The 20164-nt window shown below is 42.5% G+C and overlaps 1 protein-coding gene across 9 annotated transcripts in view; it reads right to left on the minus strand.

Annotated features, from left to right (window-relative positions):
* ARVCF (armadillo repeat gene deleted in velocardiofacial syndrome) overlaps positions 1 to 20164 on the minus strand; it is a 227007-nt gene that overhangs the window by 53081 nt on the left and 153762 nt on the right. For all 9 annotated transcript variants that reach the window (XM_021413325.1, XM_021413332.1, XM_021413333.1 and 6 more), the window contains 2 exons: positions 12467 to 12966; positions 4914 to 5097 (listed from right to left, as the gene is read on the minus strand). In XM_021413325.1, coding sequence (XP_021269000.1) covers positions 4914 to 5097; positions 12467 to 12966 — 684 coding nt within the window. The remainder of the gene's footprint in view (positions 1 to 4913; positions 5098 to 12466; positions 12967 to 20164) is intronic.

Here is a 20164-nt window from a genome sequence, read left to right on the forward strand (position 1 = left end):
CCATCAAGCACCTGCGGTCCCATTTCCCCGAAGTAAAATTAATGTAACTAGAAACTGCACACACTTACACATCATTTCCCACATTGGAGAGATTATTTTTATTTTTTGGCTCCCAATCTCCCGATTCCTTATTTCATGTCAGCAAACACTGTTTCACACTCGCCATAACTCTCAGCTTTTGTTTCCACAGAACAGCATTTTTATTTATGTCTACTGGAGGTTTTCGTTCCCTGTTTCTGTCTCCAGAACCAACCACCTGGCAATATTCGAACTACTGCTATTCACCAACCTCGTGGGAAGCTACGGCTGCAAATCTCAAGTGAAGGGAGGAGAAGCAAAGATGGCCGATCTACTCAGGCACTTAGGAGACCGGATTTCACCCAAATTAGAAAGAAGCAGTGCTACTAAGGATCAGACCACAAAAAGGTTCATACAGTTAGTCTTGCTGAAGTTATGTCAGAACAGTAATTAAATCCATGTTTCTCAAGTCCCCCATTACTCCCCTAACCACCAGGTCACCCTTCTCCTCCCAGGAGCTGATGCTGAGCAAGCTGCTACGTGCAACTTCCACCTGAAGAATGCATGTTTTAGTGGAAGTCAGGTGGGTGCTGTTTGTGTTTGTACACGCACAGCCAGGTCTTGGGACCTCGAGGCTACTTGTGAATGTGAATTTCTGTGTACTTGGAGGACTGACAAGAAATGCTGCAACCACAGATGGTACCCTGGAAAAAAAGAATACTTTGCATCTGTTTACTATGCAAATTAATCCATTTAACATTTGTTGACAGCGGGTCAGTTTGGAGCAGGAATCAGGCTAGAAAGCTGGCAATTTAGGAACTTAATTCTACTCCGTCCTCCTAGAACTGAAAAAAATCTGAGAGAATTAAAATTAATTGGGCAGAAGAAGCAATTAAGCCTAAAATGAACTTAACTTTTCAATCATTAAAATCTTCACTGCTTCCAGAAAACTAAGAGTCATGGTGGACATGTACACAGAAAACAAAGAAGGTGACACGACTGCAGCAGGGCTCCCCGGCCCACAGACCAGCACAGCCACTCTGAAGCAGAGCGGAGCCCCAGGAGACGAAGCACAGGGCTGTGGCCCCGCAGGGATGACAGCAAGCACACCCCTCAGCTCCACCACCCTCACAAGCAATTCAGCTTGTTCTCTCCTCCTGAAGCACCTTCATGTCTTGGACACAGTTGGAGAAAGGAGCACAAGATGACCTCATTAAAATGCCCCAAATCATCACATTATTTAAACTGGAGGAGAGAACAACCTAACAGTGAATGCTTCTAGACTGCAAATCATAGCAGTGATTTAGGGGCTTAAAGATTAAATTAAAAGAAAAAAAAGACAGTAACTGGAAGAAACACTCCCTACATATCTAAAATAATAAAGCACAAAGACATGAAATTTGTACTCCAAACAAGACAAAGAAACATCTGTGCATATTTAACGATTCTTCTAGCAGATGTCTTTCTCGCTTCTTCCCTAGTCCTACTTTTCCATAAACAAAACTCCACCTGATTTCAATGAATTTATCCATGGAGTTGCTTTGTCTTGGGGGGGGAGGTGGTTGCTACCCTTCCCCCTTTTCCTCTCTCTTCTGTTCCATTCCAGATTCCCTGCATACCTGGTACTCTCAAGAGCTTCAGTGGAATATAAAAATACCTTTATTTTATGTGATTACCCCCAAGGTAGCATCTACCACAGAACACATGACCATTTTATGTAGCAAAGTTATTAAGAGCATTGCAGAACCATTCATCACGTTAGGTCTGCCCCTATAAAAGATACAGAGCATTGAAAAAGGAAATATTTCTTTAGATCTGAGGATGAGAATGGAGACAAAATTAAGACCATCTGCACTACCCTGAAAACTTCAGTATTGTGGTAAGGATTACAGAAAAAGCATACAATAAATTTCATTACTAGATCATATTTTTCAAATGGGTTGTGCTGCCAAGTCTGTTTGTCAGAGGATAAAGAATTCCAAAAATATTTGTCTAAATAAAGTTTTGGCATCTGAGATGCAGAGCGGAATTGCAAACAGAACCCACTCGTCATCTTCCAGATGATACCATGATCTCCAACACAGCCACTGCCGTGGCAGAGGACTTGACTCTAAAAGCAACCCATAGAATAAAAGTTGATCTCCAAAGTCAGCACAGACCTTAACCAGTTGCCTTTTCTTCCTTTCCTTCTTATTGGCTGTACATAGATTGTCAGTTAGCTATGGTAGTTTGTAAAACAGACACCACTAATTATCAAATGTAATCCAAGAGTTATTAGACTTATGGCAAAAGAGAGTATTTGAATGGCATTCTTGATGATGCCAAGCTAAAGGCAATTTCTTATTTATTTTTTAAAAGATTACTTGCTTCCAATTATTTTGAAATAAGTGTTCCCAAGACTCCATATTATCAAAGGAGACACCTACATTAAGAACAAAGTAAAAATCAGAAAGCAGCGTAAAAAAACCTGCAACCGAATAATTAAGCAGCAGTTCCCACTGTGAACCAACGAGTTTGAAACCAACACACCCACATCCGTCGATAAACTTCAATAAAGTTACCGCAAAAATTAAACTGAAATGAAAGCAATCCTGCATGCATAACGCCCATCTCATGCTTGGATATCCAATCTGGAAAGACATCTGAAAACTCAGAGGTTCAAAGATACTGCCAGTTCTATAGGAAGACAAGGTAGCACATTTCTGGACTGCTTACAAAAGGGACAAAGGAGGCTGGCACATCAACAAGAGGACTAACCTCCCAATTAAATACCAAATTGGTGAGCAGTCTGTGCTCTGCAATCAGCTCAATTCATGGAAAATTGAATTTCTCAGCGCTGCCATTGTTTGAAAAAGAGGAGAGCAAGCAAAGGGTTTCCTGAAAGCTGATGTCTGTTTGAGAGATGGCTGCAAAAATTTATTGTCTGCTGGCATTAACTATCTTCTCTTACTGGCACTCTTAAGGGTGAGCAGCAGAGGTTTACAAACAATGCTAAATTATTTCCAACAACAGTAATATAATGACAATTATTTGTGATGTGCTCGTTTTTATCCCTAGACCTGGAAGTGGTTCTGCAAAAGCTATGTAATACCACCTATAATCTAATAAGAAATATGGACAAGTGAAAGGCAGCTCATCTCTCTCCTTCTGCATCTTTGTCTGCTGTCCCAGACTCATTTAATCTTACTTTCTGTTGTAGCGAAGAAACAACAAAGCAATTCCCTGCCCTAGGCAAAGGGCTGTTCTCTCGGCAGCACAGCAAATAAACCACCTTGTAGGGATTACCTTCCCCTGCTAACCTGCCATCAAGTCCCTGTTCAAACCGAGCAGTTACTTTCAGGCATGAAATCACCTTGCACCACATCTGAGTGAGCGAAGCTTCAAATCTCCCACCAGGAAGTGCTTAGTCCCACACAGCTGTGACAGCAGAGGCTACAGACTGCAACACATCCTTCCCCTCAACAACAGAAGTAGTCAGCAATCTCTGTCTTGATGTATTTGAAATGACTTTAAAAACAGGACCACTCGAATGATCAGAAGTGGAATTCTCTAACTAGCCTATCTCAGTAACGCTGTGCTTTGCATCGCTCTCCGTTAGCCTTAGGAAAAGGAAACAGCTGAAGTGGTGTATGCTTTTTCCGTGTCCTGTAAAACATGCACCTTACTTTAAAAAAAAGTTATTGTGGAATTTAGACTTTCAAGTCAATCAGTGCACTGCACATACTAATAAGGATTTATGATGTGTATTAGGTTAGTCTACTAATGGTCAATCTATTGCCTACTCTTCTTGAAGAACCTCATATTCATTCAAATAACCCTTTTATTCCCCATCACCACTAATTTCCTCTTGTGGAACACCATCAGAAAATGAGGCACTAGTGAGGAAAAGCCTGTGTTGTCTGGAATCTACTTAAAGGACCGTAGTCTCTAGTGGGACGGCAAATAATTTCAGTAATGGGCCCTTGCAGAACACATTCATTACTTTCCTCACTTGTGAAGTTACTCAGGGGAACAGTTATTGCAATTTAGAGAACACAAGCCCAAGAAACAGAAATGAACCAACTTCTGAAGATGCATTAATCAGTAGAAATCTAACAGAAGAATACTTCAGAGCAACAGAAGGAACAATGCCAAATCTTGATTAGCTTCATTCAAACTAATTGACTTCAGCATGAAGCTGAAAAAATGCAACAGGACATCTCCACTATTTTATCTCAGAGAAAAGCAAAGTGCAAGAGTTGGTATTTAGGGAACGTTGGTTCTCCAGGCTTTTCCAACTGCATTAGGACTCCTGCAGCCTCCAGCTACCAGCATGTACTGCACGAGTCTCAAGGTGCTCTCAGAAATTCAAATACCATTTCTAACCAGAAAACTTCCTTTCCAGGAAATATTTGAAGTATTAGAAATGTTCATTAGTTCAGGAAGAGAAAGGGAGCTAAAAGCACACTTAAAACAAATAACAATACACCATCAAGGGAAACAAAGAACACGCTCAAAACGTGCAGAAACATTAAGCATTCCCATACAACAGGTAAATGAAAGTGCAATTCTCAGTACTTATGGTACAGTTTGCATTGGAAGATGCTTATTCTGCACTCAGCTTGGTGGATAACCTCGTGCCTAGGTCACTCCCCATGGCACTGAACACCTCACTGTACCAATCCCAAACGTGGCTCAGTCACCTGCTCTTAACACAGGCCTCACTGGACAGAGTTCCACTGGCAAGGTCCACGTGACAAAGTGTCTCCAGCACTGCTACTGTGGCCAAGGAAAGGGGATTTCTTTGCAAAAACTGAATATATGCGCTACTTTATTTCAAATAAAACTAATACAAAGAAAATCCTATTCCCAGGATATGGTGAACAACAGATTAATACTCCAGAGTTCTACCTTACCGTAAGCAACCAGAAGTGTTCTTGAAGACAGTGGTCCACTCAGCATCGCGAGGCTTCGAGTCCTCGTTGGGCTCACTCTCCCAGCCGGAATGGGGAATAATCACCTCGTTGGTGAGTGTCTGCAGGCCGTGGTTGATGATGACCATCTTCAGGGGCTCGTAGGAAGACAAGTTCCACAGAGTGCCTTCAGGAGAAAAAGTGATTATTAAACAAATAGCAAGACAATAACGACTTTTAATTTCTGATTAAATAGAAGCACTGAGTTTACAGGGAAACACTAGAAAGCTACACGTTAAAACTAATAAGGTATTTGGTAAAACCACTTGATGAGAAGTCAGATGAAGCATACAGCTTACTGAACATCACAGTTGCTGCAATGGAAGAATTTCCAAAGACATGGAATTACTTACCAAGATATGGATATTATTCAATTTATTAAGTCTTACGACAGAGAACATAAACATGACGTGCTATTGGAGATTAATAGGGCATTTCTGCTATACACAGATTTTGATATTGTTAAGTCTGGCTATACCTCAAAAAGCAAAAATTGATCCAGTGAAGCAGACAGGTCTTAAAAGCAAGTCTTAAAAACACAGCTGAATTTATGGAGGGTCATTGATCTTACACTTATTCTCTGCACAAGACAGTATTTCACTCAAGACTCCTCTCTGTTATTTACTTTCACATCTTGCTGTCAGAGGCAATATCTGTGTTCAAATCACCACGTGCCATAGGCATACAATTCCCTGAAGAAGCTGCTAATCAGAACTGCTCTGCTGCCTTCCCATTCTTACCTCACTTAGGAGCTCAAGTAGACAGATGTCAAGCATGAAAACGACACAACAGCCTTACAACTGTAAAAACATCCCATTTTAGATACAGGATGATAATTTCCAGCAGACCTGCACTGCTGCGCAGACAGTTTGGGCTTATGAAGTTAGGACTAGAGCAGATTTGCTTCAGGGAGAATTCTGGCACAGCCCAGCCCGGCGGTGCTTAACAACGAGCAGTAATGGCACAACGAGCTCACGGGATGCTTTTCCTAAGTGAATCTGTGCACCTTACAGTGCGAGTTGTAGATATTTGCCTCTCAGTGCTTATCCGAAACAAAATAAAAGAAAAACAAAGGGTACAAGCCCTGCTGTTTCTCTCCCTTTCAATCAGGTTTTAAACCTACTGAGAAAAATATTTTGGATCTATCACCTGTGTCAAACTGTGTAAGAAATCGTGGCCTCACCAAAGGCCTTGGTGAGTGCACAGCCAGCGCAGCCAATCCAGGCAAGAGGAGCTCCGTCCATGGGAGCTCTCCTTCTCAGCTATGGGCTAGAAGTGCCCAACGCCAAACACCCTACTCTAATATCAGAGCACCACCCGTATAGGGTCACGACAAGCACCATGTCAGAAAAGGAATTTTATCTCCATCCGAGTAGCGAGTGGCACTTCTACGATAAGCTCAGGGGCAGTGATTAGCAGAGCCTCTGAAGTCCCACACTGCGTTGCCTCCATTTCAGAGTGCTCTTCACAAAACCCAGGCACCCCCTCAGACCCAGGAGACCAGAGAACTTCAGAGGCAGACAACAGAACGAACGCCACAATGCTTCCTTGCTTTCGGTCTTCTTAGAAGATAACAAATACTGCTTTTTTAAACTACTTACTTTTTATCTTATCATTCACAGATACACCAAAAAAAAGGGGCAATAAAAAATAAAGAAACTAAGCAGCATTAATTGGTTCCATTTGAAAGAATGTCTTTCATTTTCATAATAAACTGGCTTAAGAAACAAACGTAACTCAATGCTTATAATAAGGCTAGAAAAACTGACACGTCAGTTACCAGACCCTTTTTCACTAGGCAGTCTTTCTTTAGTCACCATACACCAATTCCTTAAGCATATCACACTCGTGACATCAAAATAATTACAATTAGGTCCCTAAGTGCATTGCTGGCCCAGTACTTCTGAAATTCAAACACAAAATGAGAACATCCAGCACCGAACAAGATGGATATGACCCTGAAAGTCATACAGGATAAACTAGGGTTCCTCCACTGGGTCGTGGACGAAGCATTCGGTATTTGCAATGCTCAGAAAACAGCAGCAAAAGATGGCGACAACTGAGGAACCAGCACGGTGCTCACAAGGACAACGTGTTTTTCTTTTGAAACAGAACATATTTCACCTGGAAGCAACATGAAGATTCAAATTCACCCATATGTGGAAAAGTAGAGTTCTAAAAACTGACAGCCCTTTGTATTTAAGTGCTCCATCCTTACGTGCACAAATTTCTCCTGCATCTGCAATGAGATTCTGCCATTTCCTCTTTCCTGAAGAAGTGACAAAATTTGTTGTATCATGAGCCTACAAAGGCAAATTTCAGTGCTTGAGAACAACATGGCAGATAAATACTTAAAAAGACAAAAATACCTACAAAATTTCCACAAGTTCTGATAACAGAGACTATTCAGAAGTTTTTCAGCGCTCAAATCTTTGACTGTCAATCTCCTTGCCCTCAAATGGCTACGGGGGCTGAAGCTGCACAGAAAGCCTTTCCTCTGAAGGAAACCCCTCCGACCAAACACACACAGTGGGCACGTTTGCCATTTTCTCACCCACCTCTCAAACGTTTCACAGAAAATACCAACAAACTAAGAAGAATGACAAAATAACTTCTTACGAAAAATATATAGCAGGAACCTCTTCCAATTATTCAGAAATGTCAAAACACACATTTTGTGGTTGCATGGGAGGAAAACCAAAGGAATTTGCTTGTTGAAGAGCATTTAGTGAAGGAAAATGGACTGCACTTGAGAGAAAGCTAGCCCAAGATAAACAACAGTGATGAGGGAGCCCTGAGGTTCCAGAGAGAGGGAAAAACGTCAGATTTGAGCTGACCATGGGGAAAAGATTCCACAAAAAATGGTACAGATTTTGTGATTCAGTTATGAAACAAAGAGCTGTAAATCCCAGCACCCTTTCAGGTAACAAATCACATGCTAAAGACACGGGCAGGGACAGCCACAGAAACGTAAAACAAATAACAATACATCTTATCAGACTGTATGTTTGAGTAGTGTAAGAAAATCAGAGTTAAAAAACAACCTGTAAATCAGACACCCATCTTCTAAGAATCCTTCCCTGCCTCGGTTTGCATAACATACTAATGAGCTAACAAGCTAGAAACTCTGCTTTAAAACTAAGTTTAATCAATTCAACCAAATAGTACTCAAGAGAAATGGAGTCACTTAACACAGCAGTGTAAGGGAAAGGAAGTTATCTAAATTTTCCATACGCTTTCACAAGAATCTGCCTTTTCTGACCAGAGATTGGAAGAATTTTAGGACTTGATAATGAATTATTGCTTTTCAGAAGACGATCATAATCATGATCAAGTCTTTATTTTATTCTTAAGCACTATTTGCAGAGTACTTACCTATTTCTAACTGCAATTGTTACCTCTACTTTTTCAGCATGTTAAGCAGGGACAATAGCTACACATTTTTATTTCAAAAATACTCATTATCATAAAAATATCCCTAAAGTACTATAAGCTATAAACATAGCTACACAACTTATGTCATATTAGAAGTGATTAGAGCCATAGGCAATTTCCTAAATCTCTGCCTCCTTGGAGCTAACTGTGCAAAGAAGATTCCTAAAGACATCGTGCCAGAGTACCAACAATGCTATTACCTTCCAAAATCCAAGGCAAATCTTACACTGCTGTGCTTGCTTACTTGCAAAAATCCAATGTCACCATGAAATTAGCTCAAACGAAGAGTTCAAGCACCTTCTTACGGCCTATACTAAATCATTTGTCATTTGTGGGAAAAGAAGCACCGTCCATTACGTTCACCATGGACTTGTATGTTGGTCCTGTATGCAGTTACTGGGCATCTATAGAGCTGTCTGTGTCATTCCAAGTGCCAAAGGGTGGAGCTGTACTTCTTGAAGTTAAATACTGGTCAAGGGAGAACCTCAACATAAGCTACCGTGTTGCAGAACAGACTATGAAACGGGACATTCTTCTGACAGCCTTCCAACAGAAAATGTGGTCTTAATGTTCAAGACAGCACAGTACTTCAAAAAGAAACTGGAGTCGTATCAGCTAACAGGACCCTGACACGCAGGAACGACCAGCAGGTGTGAATGCAGCGCGAGCCAACCCCTCTGAAAGATTCTATTATAGTATTAGATCAAAATAGACTCTTCACACAGCGTTTCGAAGGTCAATCATTTGTCAATTAAAACCAGTCTGGCAACACAAAGCATCAGGAGAATCAAGTTCCGCACCACTTAAAATCTGTGCAATGTCATTAAACAACAAAACTACTTTCAACTTTCTCACAAAGAACAAAATTATTCATTAATGCTACCAACCTCTGATTGCTTTTTGAAGAATGTAACAGAATTTTGGTCTTGCATATCTGATAGGAACATTTGCTCCATGTAAAAAAAACCCTTATCACTCAAGATAAAAAACGCTTACAGCTTTCCCAATCAGAACAGATTTCATTCCTTATCAGCTTAATCCTCATTTCCCTCCAGTTATCATGAAAATGATCCACTGAGAATTCAGCAGCATAGTGCCCAGACAAGAGAGAGAGGCAAGGGATCATTCTGTGGAACATTTCTCATCACGATGCGACTCATGATTTACTTATGGACACGAACACAAGCTTTCCTCAGTGCAGTAAATGGAGCCAAGTGAAAAAAGTGACAGCTATGGTATTTTATGATTGTATCTTGAGTTTTGTGGGTACTTTTAAAAGCTTCTTGTATTTGTGTGATCTGGATGGACATCATGCTTCAGTGCCATTTGCGGATATATCAAGAACAGTTGGTAAAACAGCTGTGACATTAACCTAGAGGTTTCAAGTCCACTAAAAAGTGTACTATCTGAAAGAGAAAAATGCTACAGACTTGCTTAATCTGACAGTGGTGCCGTATCAGTAGACTCAGTCCGCTCCCAGACTCGCACACCAATATATTTAACTTAGGCTCTCCAAGAAGTATATTCTGGGTAACAGTCATGCAAGCACACTTCTGACACACTAAGTCTCATGCGCTCTGCAGTGAGTAGCACACACCTGATCCCCTCCTCACACTGCTCCACAGCTGCCATTACCTCTCCCTCCCTCGCACTGCCCTGCCCCGGCTCTGCCCGTTCTCTCGGTGAGCAGCCCCAGCTGGCTGCTGCCACTCGCACTGCTCTGCGCAGCTGTGGCCACTGCATCAGATCACCATGTTAATGAGAGGCCCTGGAGCTGCAGGAAACCCAGAGACTCACAAAGCAGAGTGTGACACACACTTAGCCAGAAATCAACCTCCTCAACTACAGAGGATGAGCCCTGCGGTAAGCTGCCGTGTGCCTCCTGTCCTGCGGGCAGGCAGTGCCCAGCAGCCGGACAACCCAAGCGTCAAGACTGGCTGGAGCGCTCTCCGATTCGGGCGTCTGAATTATTTAAATCTTCAAAATATTTAAATCCCTTTGGAAAGCAGGATTATTTCATCAGTCATCCACATCTGAGATAACCTGCTGATGGTAACGATTCAGCTTTTAAAAAGCAGCCAGTGCTGGGTTAAAGAAATAGTCAAACGCGGGGAAGTCAGCGTGCCCATGCCAGCCTTGCACATGCTGCCTTTTGGAGCTGATTCCTGAGTGGACGGTTCCACACTATCAGCTGGGGCTTCCAACGCTGGCTGCAAAGCACTCCAGCATCAGTTACAGAGGCATTGTTGGAATACTCTTCTCTTCTGTACTGATGCTTGAATGTCTCACACCGGATCTGGTGATGTCATTTTAGAAGTGGACTGAAGCCATTCCTGCTTAGGTGGAGATTAAATACATATCATCTGTTGCTGGACATCTGTTTAGGTTAAGGCCCTCAATATTCCTGGTGCTTCTCAGGAAAGGGAAATAAAGAGCTTTACATAGCAAAAAAGGAGTGGAACAAAAATACTATATTTAATTAGCAGGAGGTGCTGTCAAATAAAATTTATTTGAATTGTAAACCTAATGAATCAACTGGAAATATAGGCAATCGCCACTTAGAATAAAAAGGGAAAACAACCAGTTTGTTTCTGCCATCTCAAAAGTGACTGATTACCCCTTAGCTTTATAATGATGTTCCTTCAGAGTAAATTACAGACTGGTTTCTCCTTTCTCGAATCTAAAGAAATAAATGTATTCCTTCCCAGCACTCCAGAAATGTGTTTTCAGTAAACTAGAAGAGTAGATAAACAGAAACTTCTTTTTTTAATCAAGTCATCACAGTGAATGAGTGCAACAAATGGTAAATAAATACTACCTACAGAGCTTCCATGTTAAGAGACAAAGCACACAGAGCAATCAAAGCAGCGCATGCCACTGAGAGCTCTCCTCTACCAGCTGTCTGGAAAAGGACTGGGAAAAAAAACCTACCTTGTATTTAGACCTAGTTTTCTAAATATGTTATAAATGGTGGAGGAAGGACAGCTGGAACACCCAAAGCCACTGTTCATCTCAGAGAATTATGATTACCAGTAAAAACCTGGACAGCTGCCATATTTTTGAGGCGATTATAGAATTACGATGTTTACTTCGAATGGCTTAATCCACGTTTGCAGTAGGGTCTGCCTGGACAGTCCTATAGTGATAAGGTAGCTGAACAGTTTCAGTCCTGGACCCACTTTTTGTGGCAAAATATTCTATTCTGGCACTGAAACCAACTGCAGCTCGCCAGGTCTCCCCTGCTGCTTCTGAGAAAAGAAAGAGAAATCCATTTCAATCCTCATGAGTTATGGGAGACTGAAGAACAATATATTTCTCCTTAGTTTAAGAGCTGACATACTTTTCCACCTTCTTCCACTTAATGGCTGAACTTTGAAACTTGGCATATACTTTATTACTCCTTTTGGACTGTGTCCAAGACTAAGTTCAAATAAAAATAGGCTGAATAATGGAGTTCTAAGTGATTGAAAAATACCTGGAAAGCGTGCAAGAACCCAGTATCTTAAAAATATAATTCTCCCTTTCCCAGTTGTAACGAACAACCCACACGTCCACCAGAGCAGCTCCTTGCTCTCAGCCACAGACGTGCTGTGATTTATACGCAGCCTCAGACCAGCACCAGGGCAGGGCATGCTGCTGAGGGGACAGACCCATCAATACAAAGTAGTAGGGACACGGAAGCAGGATTGTTTTAGAAGAGATTAACATAGAAAGTTTTAGATTAGCATATTTTACCTCATGATTATAACACGCCGCGGGTAAGGGCAGTACAAATTATCTGTCAATGGCATTGCTATAGCTCATTTAAGCTTCAGTTGCTCAGCCACATGCTACATCCAAGAAGCACCATCCATCCCTCAGCAGCCAGGAAAACCAGCGTGCTACATATACAGATGACCTTCATTTCTAATAATGGAGGCATACGCCTTCGGCTTTCTCACACTGCCAACACAGTACAGCTAAAGGAACAATTCAACCTCCTCACCTCCAGAAGTTCTTGCTCTTGAAACTGGAAGGACTCCTCTAAAGAATAATTTATTAAAGAAAATACAGACACTGACCTGTAATTAGCTCTCTGACTTCCATGTCATTTGTTTTTCGCAAGAGTCTGATCAAAGCAGGGATCCCGTCACAGTTCTTTATAGCCACCTTGTTTTCGTTATCTTTCCCATAGGAGATGTTTCTGAGGGCCCCGCAGGCTTTGCGATGGACCTCTGGCTTTGGATGATCGAGCAGGCCCACCAAGATGGGGATCCCTTTAAGGTGCCTCACGTCCTTTTTGATTTTATCATTCTCGTAGCACAAGTGCTGCAAGTAGGCGGCGGCGTTAGACTTGACCGGATCGATAGGGTGGCTGAGCATGGCAATGACTTCAGGGAGGTCAGGGTCCCTCCACCTGGGGTCCTTGCGAATGCTGTCAATAGAGGGGGAGCGCTTCCCCAGGCGGTCGATGCTAGCCATGCTTCCTCGCTCTGGCTGTGCCAGCGGTGCCGCGTAGCTGCCATGGAGGTATGGGATCCTCTCTTCCACCATCTCTGTCTCAATGGGGTCATCATAGCCCCTGTAAGAAGCAACAGTCCCGAGAGAAAGAAAGGAAAAATATATATAGTTTAAACATTCTGTGCCTCTGAGTCAATATGAAGATTTCAGCTGTGATCAAACCCTTTAATATCACAAACATCATCGGGGACAACATTTACATTTTCAAATAATTTATTTCTAGTAACTTGAAAATTAATCATAGCTGAGCACTCCGCAGCGATGGGACTACAGCATGGTGTTTGTTTGGCTAGCAGTGAAACGATGACAGGAGCTGCACATGAAACAGATTGCTTTCATTTTGGTCACTTAGCAAAGCAATTATGTTAGCACTGGATGACATTTAGTAGGAAACACTGAGCTTCATTAACGCACCACTTCTGCAACAAACCAAAGCGCTAACTGAAGGCATTCCGGGCCCGGGCACAAAGAGACCACAGACAGTTCTCAGCAAGTTAGAGAAGATCCACCACACTTCCATTAAGACTCAGTGCTCACACAAATACACCGCGTGTGAAGCGCACCGGCTGTGAGCTGACCCCTAAGCTCCGGGGAGATGGGGCAGGGGAAGCCTGCAGCTCGCTAACAGCACGTTAACTGCACGTTAAGGTAAATTGACATCTCATGAGTTAGGTTTATGTCTTCTTTTGCTGCTCAGTAAAACTAGCAGATGGGAAGAATTAAAAAAAATTAAGGTTACTATTTAGAAAAGCCCTACAGAATTGACAACAGCTCATCCTTTCCAACACGTTTTTAAACATAAGCGCAGCACACGTACTCCCAGCTGCAAGCACAGTTATTTGCCTTTCTCCTAACCAGCAGCAGTGCGGGCCTTCCTCTTTCTGCCTTTCCTGGACAGATGTCAGCTCCTACTTCAGCTCTGCAGTTATCTCAGTCAGGTAGGTAGTTTTAATTGCTACAAAATGATTTTTACAGACTTTCATTTTAAGCACTGGCTGATGTTACCGAGGTTGCAGATGTCATGCAGAAGGAAATACGGAGCACTAGAACTCAAAGAAAACGGAGCTCATCATTACTCTAAGGGGCCTGCTAATTAAACCAGACTCTGGGGAGAAGTGCCATCAGAGGTGGAGACTGAACTTAGTGTTGGACAATTAAAGCTTTTGATGTTAAAAGCACCTCTAGTGAGACTTCAAGTTGCTTTAGCTGCTGTTCTAAGGAATGAGCTGAACGATGGGATAAAATGGGCCAGCATCCAGACCTCAGAATGCATCTGGAGAAGTCCTTGTATTGATGCAGTTATCTGTGTATGTATAATTCATTACTTGCTCTGCAAGTACAGTGATTTACCATGTCTGGACGGAGCAGAACAAAGCTGCTTTCATCATTCCAAGAAGAAAGTAACAACTTGAAAATATTTACTTTTGTGCATGTACACAGGGCAGAATAACAAAACCCCTAAATTATATTTTGTTTATACATGTGCAAATTTCGGACAACCAGCATTAAAACTATAACAAAAGCAAACTTTTCTCACGCTTAGCCTCATATTAAATTCTTAGCGACTGCATAAAAGTAGAAGATTAATACCTGTCCTCTGCACAGCTGTTGCTTGATTCAGTACCCTACAGTTCTGCACTTCTCAATCTTTGGAACTGCCTACACGGTAACCACGCACTACCTCAATTACTAATTAGCGTTCTCTCTCCTTCAAATCCATGCAATACACAAAGATAATTATCATCTTGGGATGCAGTTTGCTTCCATTACTGCCCTATGAAGCCTTATAAACAGAACTGCGCAGCTGGGCCCGACTCCCCTATGCCACACAAAGCTCTCTGGTTCCATTACATTTGCTAAAGTAAAACTTCACAATTAGGACTTTAAATGCTACGAGGACAAGAGAGAGCATCACATAACTCCTGGAGCAGCAATAACAAGGTTTTCATCTGGTTCCACTCTCCCACGAACTGCTCACTTACACAGCTCTTCTCCTGCCAATCTCAGCCTGATTCTGCAGGACTGCCTCTTCAGTAAAAACCAGCACAGAGGCCTAACGGGAACTTTTTAGCTCACCAAGACAGTTACTTTCCAACAGGATGAACTGTGCCTCCCAAACATTTTTAGAGAAAGGATGAACAGAGGAAACACTATGGTTAAAAGATGCCTGCACAGGTCAGGTTCCACATACCTCTGCATGAGAACACTGTTAAGAGCTCGCCAACCACTGGTGAAAGCATAAGCTACAAACCCGAGCTTTACAAGGCAGCAAAGCAAACACCTGGATACTTGGCCCTTCAACACCAGGAATGGTTATCTAGAAACTCTGAGGTTCAGGCATGAATTTAAGGGCCACACAGGAAAGCTTGGTGGAAGCAAGTACCATACCAATTCAGATTCATGTGACTAAATACAGCAGTCAAGTCTGGAGAGGGTAAAACAACACCACCACCCAATCCACACTGAAATTAAAGACAAAAAAATCCTGAAGTATTTTGCAAGAGAAGGTCTAAGCATCAATTCTCCCATCACTCAATAGCCGTGAAGGGAAGGAGGCAGGTTACCAGCACAGACTGTCTGCAAGAACAAAGCAACTGGCACAGCAGTGCCATGCAGAATGAACACAAAGCCTTGGGCCGACCTGGCACAAAGGGATCCCCGCTCCCGGTGCTGGTGAGATGCTCTGGCCCATGTTAAACCTCATCTCCTCACCCTTAACAGAGGAGCTGGGGCCAGAGAAGTGCACACCAGGCAAGGGGCAAGAAGCTATACGCAAGTATTACCAGGAGTTAAACACATCCAGCTTCTGAAAGCAAACAAGTAAAATCAGAAACACATTTACAACCAATCAGTGAAGAAATCATCTGAGCCAGGCTGGGAGGGCCACGTGAGGTTTTTCACTTGCACCCCAGCTGGGTGCTCTCGGAAAGGCAAGCTGCTTGGCACAGGAGAAGGAGCGACGAGAGCTTCACCAGGAGCAGCCCACTGTGCTCAGGAGGCCACAGGCTCCTCACTCTCAGGACTGGTGGTGTGCCAGGGTTGCTGACGGCGAGCATCTTGCCTTCCATCTGCTTGCAGCAAGTCAGATTTTGGGATGCTGTGGGTCTCACTAATCACCTGTCTCAGGGAATTGATCAAACTGCATCCTAGCACAGATAAAATCTGGGAAAGTGCTTGTGGATTTATCATCTTACTTGTGGCTTCAGCACAGGCACGTTTGAGTAAACAGGTGAAGGATTTCCACATTTAATCCCCATCAATTTATACAACAGCTACACTCATCACAGCTTGCAGCTGGTGTCTGCTTAGGATACAAGACCAGAAAGGCTTGGGATCAGGAGGGAGCTTTGTGCCAATGGAGAGGAGATGCAAAGACTTTGCAGAATGACTTCCTTTTTGCCAGCCTCTGTTCCCTGATGGGAAGATGTGCAAGGGGATTCAAAAGCTGGACTGAATTCTCTGTTCAGGCAAGCCTGAGTTAGCGGCCACGCGGTTAAAACACTTGAAATCACCTTAACTGGAACCACCTAACAGCTTCTAATGGGTGAGCTGATCCAGGCTGCAGACTGCCACAAAAAACTCAGCCATACATCAGTCTTCTGCTATCTGCATCCACATCAACTAACCCATATCAAATAAATTCACTCCACAGAGAAGCCTGAGGAAAAACAAGTGCTTTCCAAATGGACTGCATTTTGGCCTCACTGCATTCTGCCCAGGCGCGTCTGTACCCTCCTGCTCTGAGCTCCCCAGCATCCCAGTGCTAGCCACACTGCAGCACTACATTTACATTTGGCTGCTAAACCAAAAGAGGCTCACTTCCAGGGACAGACCTTTCCCCAGCTTTAAGGATGCCTGCCTACATGCTGCTGGGAGACCAGACTTAAAGCAGGTGGAGTTTGGCCAGAAGCACTGACTGAAAGCTAGTCTGCAAACATAAGTCAAATCGAGGTAGAATGTGAATAAGAAACGTGTGATACCAGTATTCCCATGCTGTCTCTACACAACAAAACAAAAGAGACCTAATGTTACAGCTACTTCACCTATAACGTGGCCCATTTCCCAGTGACAGCTGCTTAGATCATGAAATAACCAGCAACACGTAGCATCAGTCTCTTAAATCAGGCTTCTGCCATAGAAAATTGAGCAGCAGAAAGCTTTTTTGTTGTTAATTCCATTAAAATTAAAAATTCATATCCTGTCTGGACTGGAATACACAGTAGCAATAGCTGCTCCCGAGTTTTTAGGGAAAAACAAATCCCACGAATGCTAGTACAAGTACAAACCATAGTGATGTGCTATGGAAACAAGTCATTACAAAAGTAAAAGACTTGAAGTTGAACAGAAGATGATAAAAATAAGGGTAAGTTATGACTGGCCATTTTTTCCTGCTCGTTTGTGTCAAGTTCAATGTAATGATCAAAAATATTCAAGTAATACTTGGGATATCTTTTGTGAATGAAAAATATCCAGTAATTCCTGCTTCTCTTTTAGAAAGGGCTATATACCGAAAACCCAGCAACACCATAAGTCTACATATTTTTAAAAACTATAATAAAAATAACCATTATTTAATGAAGACAACCTACTCAATGAAGAAAAAGGGGACATAAAGCTATTTACAGCTATGTAAAAACCATCACAAATAAATCTGAGTACTATTAGATCAATATAACACACCCAAATGCCTTTTCCTCACCATAATTTGTTACGCCAGGACCTCCTTTTTCAGAAGAAAATGTAGGTTACAGCAGAGACTCAATGCAAAAGCAAACGAGAAAGAAACCCAGCCACGTGCATGGAAGAGCAAACAGATGCAGTATTTGCACTTGTCTGGTCAGCAGATGCACGTGGAGACGTCTGGTTCTTCCCAATTCAAAACGAAACATAGGTAGCTTAAATGGAGGCTGGGGGTGAGAGGAGCACAACAGATAGTCATCTCTGTGATCAGTCAGACGGAGCACAACATGGTGGGAAGAACAATCCACAGCTGTAATTCACTCGACTAGGATCTCCTACGGACAACGCCTATCACACATGGAGCCAGAATTCACTACCAGAGACTTGGATGAGAAAAGGCCGTTCTATCCTCTGAGACAGAACAGCATCAGCACTAGTAACTGACAGGAAGGACCCTCATTCTATTTTAATCCACCAGAAAACGAGAGCAGCAAACTGGGAAGAAAACTTCTGAGAGGGAAGAGAAAGAAGGAATAACGTTGTTCCTGCAGCAGGTCAGCTAGGGCTCTGTTTGTTGCAGCTCTGCGCGGTGAGGAGGCCCGAGGTGCACGGCAGCGTGAGGCAGGGGCCTAATGGCCGCGGTATCGGGCCTACGCCACACAGACCAGCGTTTTGAAACCAAAGGTGCCATAAATTTATCACATTCATTTCATCATTTCCTCAAGTAATAACATCGGTCAAAAGAAAAAAGAGAGAAATAATCAAGTAGTAATTACCCCCATCGAGTACAAAGCGCTATTTGTTATCATTAGTTTCTGGCAGAGCAGTAGCATATCTGAAACACAGGTTTACTGAATTGCTCAAGTATTTCTTTGAAATGTCAGCAAGCAACTACATCTGAAGAGGCCCTCACACAATCCTGCGTTCTCACAAGCTAAAGTTTGCCGCCACAGTCAGGCTAATTGCTTGTCAAATCCTCTTGATCATATTAAATATGGAAAAACTCACAACAAAAGGAATGTAAAACAAAAATGGTAAATTGGTCCTATCCAAACCGCAAGGAACAATAAATCAAAGGGATGCTTAAAAAATACACTTTAAAAATGCATATGGGCAGGTTCTAAGAATGCATTCAATTATTTATCATGAATATTGTTTGAAGAATATTAATAAAACTTTACAAGCATTGTTGCCTGACTGCTTTAACTAGAACTGCGAACTTTGCTTAGATGCAGAGGAGCAGAAACAGAAGTCTGATAAATGGATCAGTGTCTTGGCACCCGCTGGCATTCACTTTAGCCCCATAAAACCTCAACGTGATCCCAGTGGTTAGTAAGCTGTCAGGAAAAGATGCCAGAAGGGACCTCAAGAGGGTTCTGGCAGATATGCCTTGTCACCTTGTTCTTTATTTTTTTTAATTTTTTTTTATATGGATGAGAATTTGCATTGTGCTTGACTCCTTTTGAAACGAACTTCCAGAAACGTGAAGGGAGACAGAGCTACAGGAGGATGAATGAAACCATAAGCAATGTCACTTCTCCAAACAGGAGAGCTCCCTCTGAACCTGTTCCCAAAGCTCCACGTCCTTCCTGTGCAGTAAGCCCCAGACACGCCTCCAATGCAAGAGGTGACAGCACAGCACAAACGACTAACAGCATAAAATAGCACGTCTCTTGGGAAGGGGATTGAACCAGAAGTAATTTGTGATTGGTCTCTTCAGTTACATTTAGTTCAACACAGATGCTCTTATCGCCCCTTTATTTAGACTGACAGGACAAAATAACAATCTGATCTTACAAACGCTGAAGTACTTTACTGAGGTTCAGCACAACCTTGTCACACAGCTGAGGGCGTATGATAAGCACAGGCCCAGGAGCTGAGGCTGTCAGGCACCTCACCAGACAGCTTCTCTATAATGAAGCATCCCTTCATCACCAGCTATCAGCTCATCTGCAACCAACCAGCTGTTCAGAATTATTGTTTGGCAGATGTGCACATAACCAGACCCACCAGAAGTCTCAAAGATTACACGACCCTTTTTCACCTTGCCAGTGTGAGATAGCACAGGGAAAATTCAGTGCAGTCACACCTCTTCTTGAGGAAGAAAAAAACCTATCCCTCTTCCAGGAAATCATCTCTTTCTTGCTAAATTCAGCCTAAATAAAGTGGTCCAGAAACACACTGAGAGGGATTTTGAGCACTAGAGTCATTCTCTTTTGTATTTCATGGCCACTCTGCAGTTATTTATTGGCTAACGAGATGATGCATTCTACCTTGTTCTCAGCACAGCAGGGCAGCTCCCCTCTTCTCCACATGGGTCAACTTTCTCTTCCTACTCCTACGTTTAGGACATGCTGGTTTTGCCCACAGTTGCTTTTGAGAAATGCTGATTATTTCTCTAGCCAAAATCACAAGTACGCTGAAATCCCAAACTGGTTTATTTTTTGTCTCTTGTGTAAGACCTTTCTCGCTCCATCCTTCAGTTTCCCCACTTATGAGCTTTTAAGGCGTTTATTTCATTCTAACAATTATGTTGACCACAACCCAACCACTGTATTATTTTTCTGCCAAGTAACTAT

Source organism: Numida meleagris, chromosome 14 (genome assembly GCF_002078875.1).
Source record: "Numida meleagris isolate 19003 breed g44 Domestic line chromosome 14, NumMel1.0, whole genome shotgun sequence".
NCBI classification, from domain to species: domain Eukaryota; kingdom Metazoa; phylum Chordata; class Aves; order Galliformes; family Numididae; genus Numida; species Numida meleagris.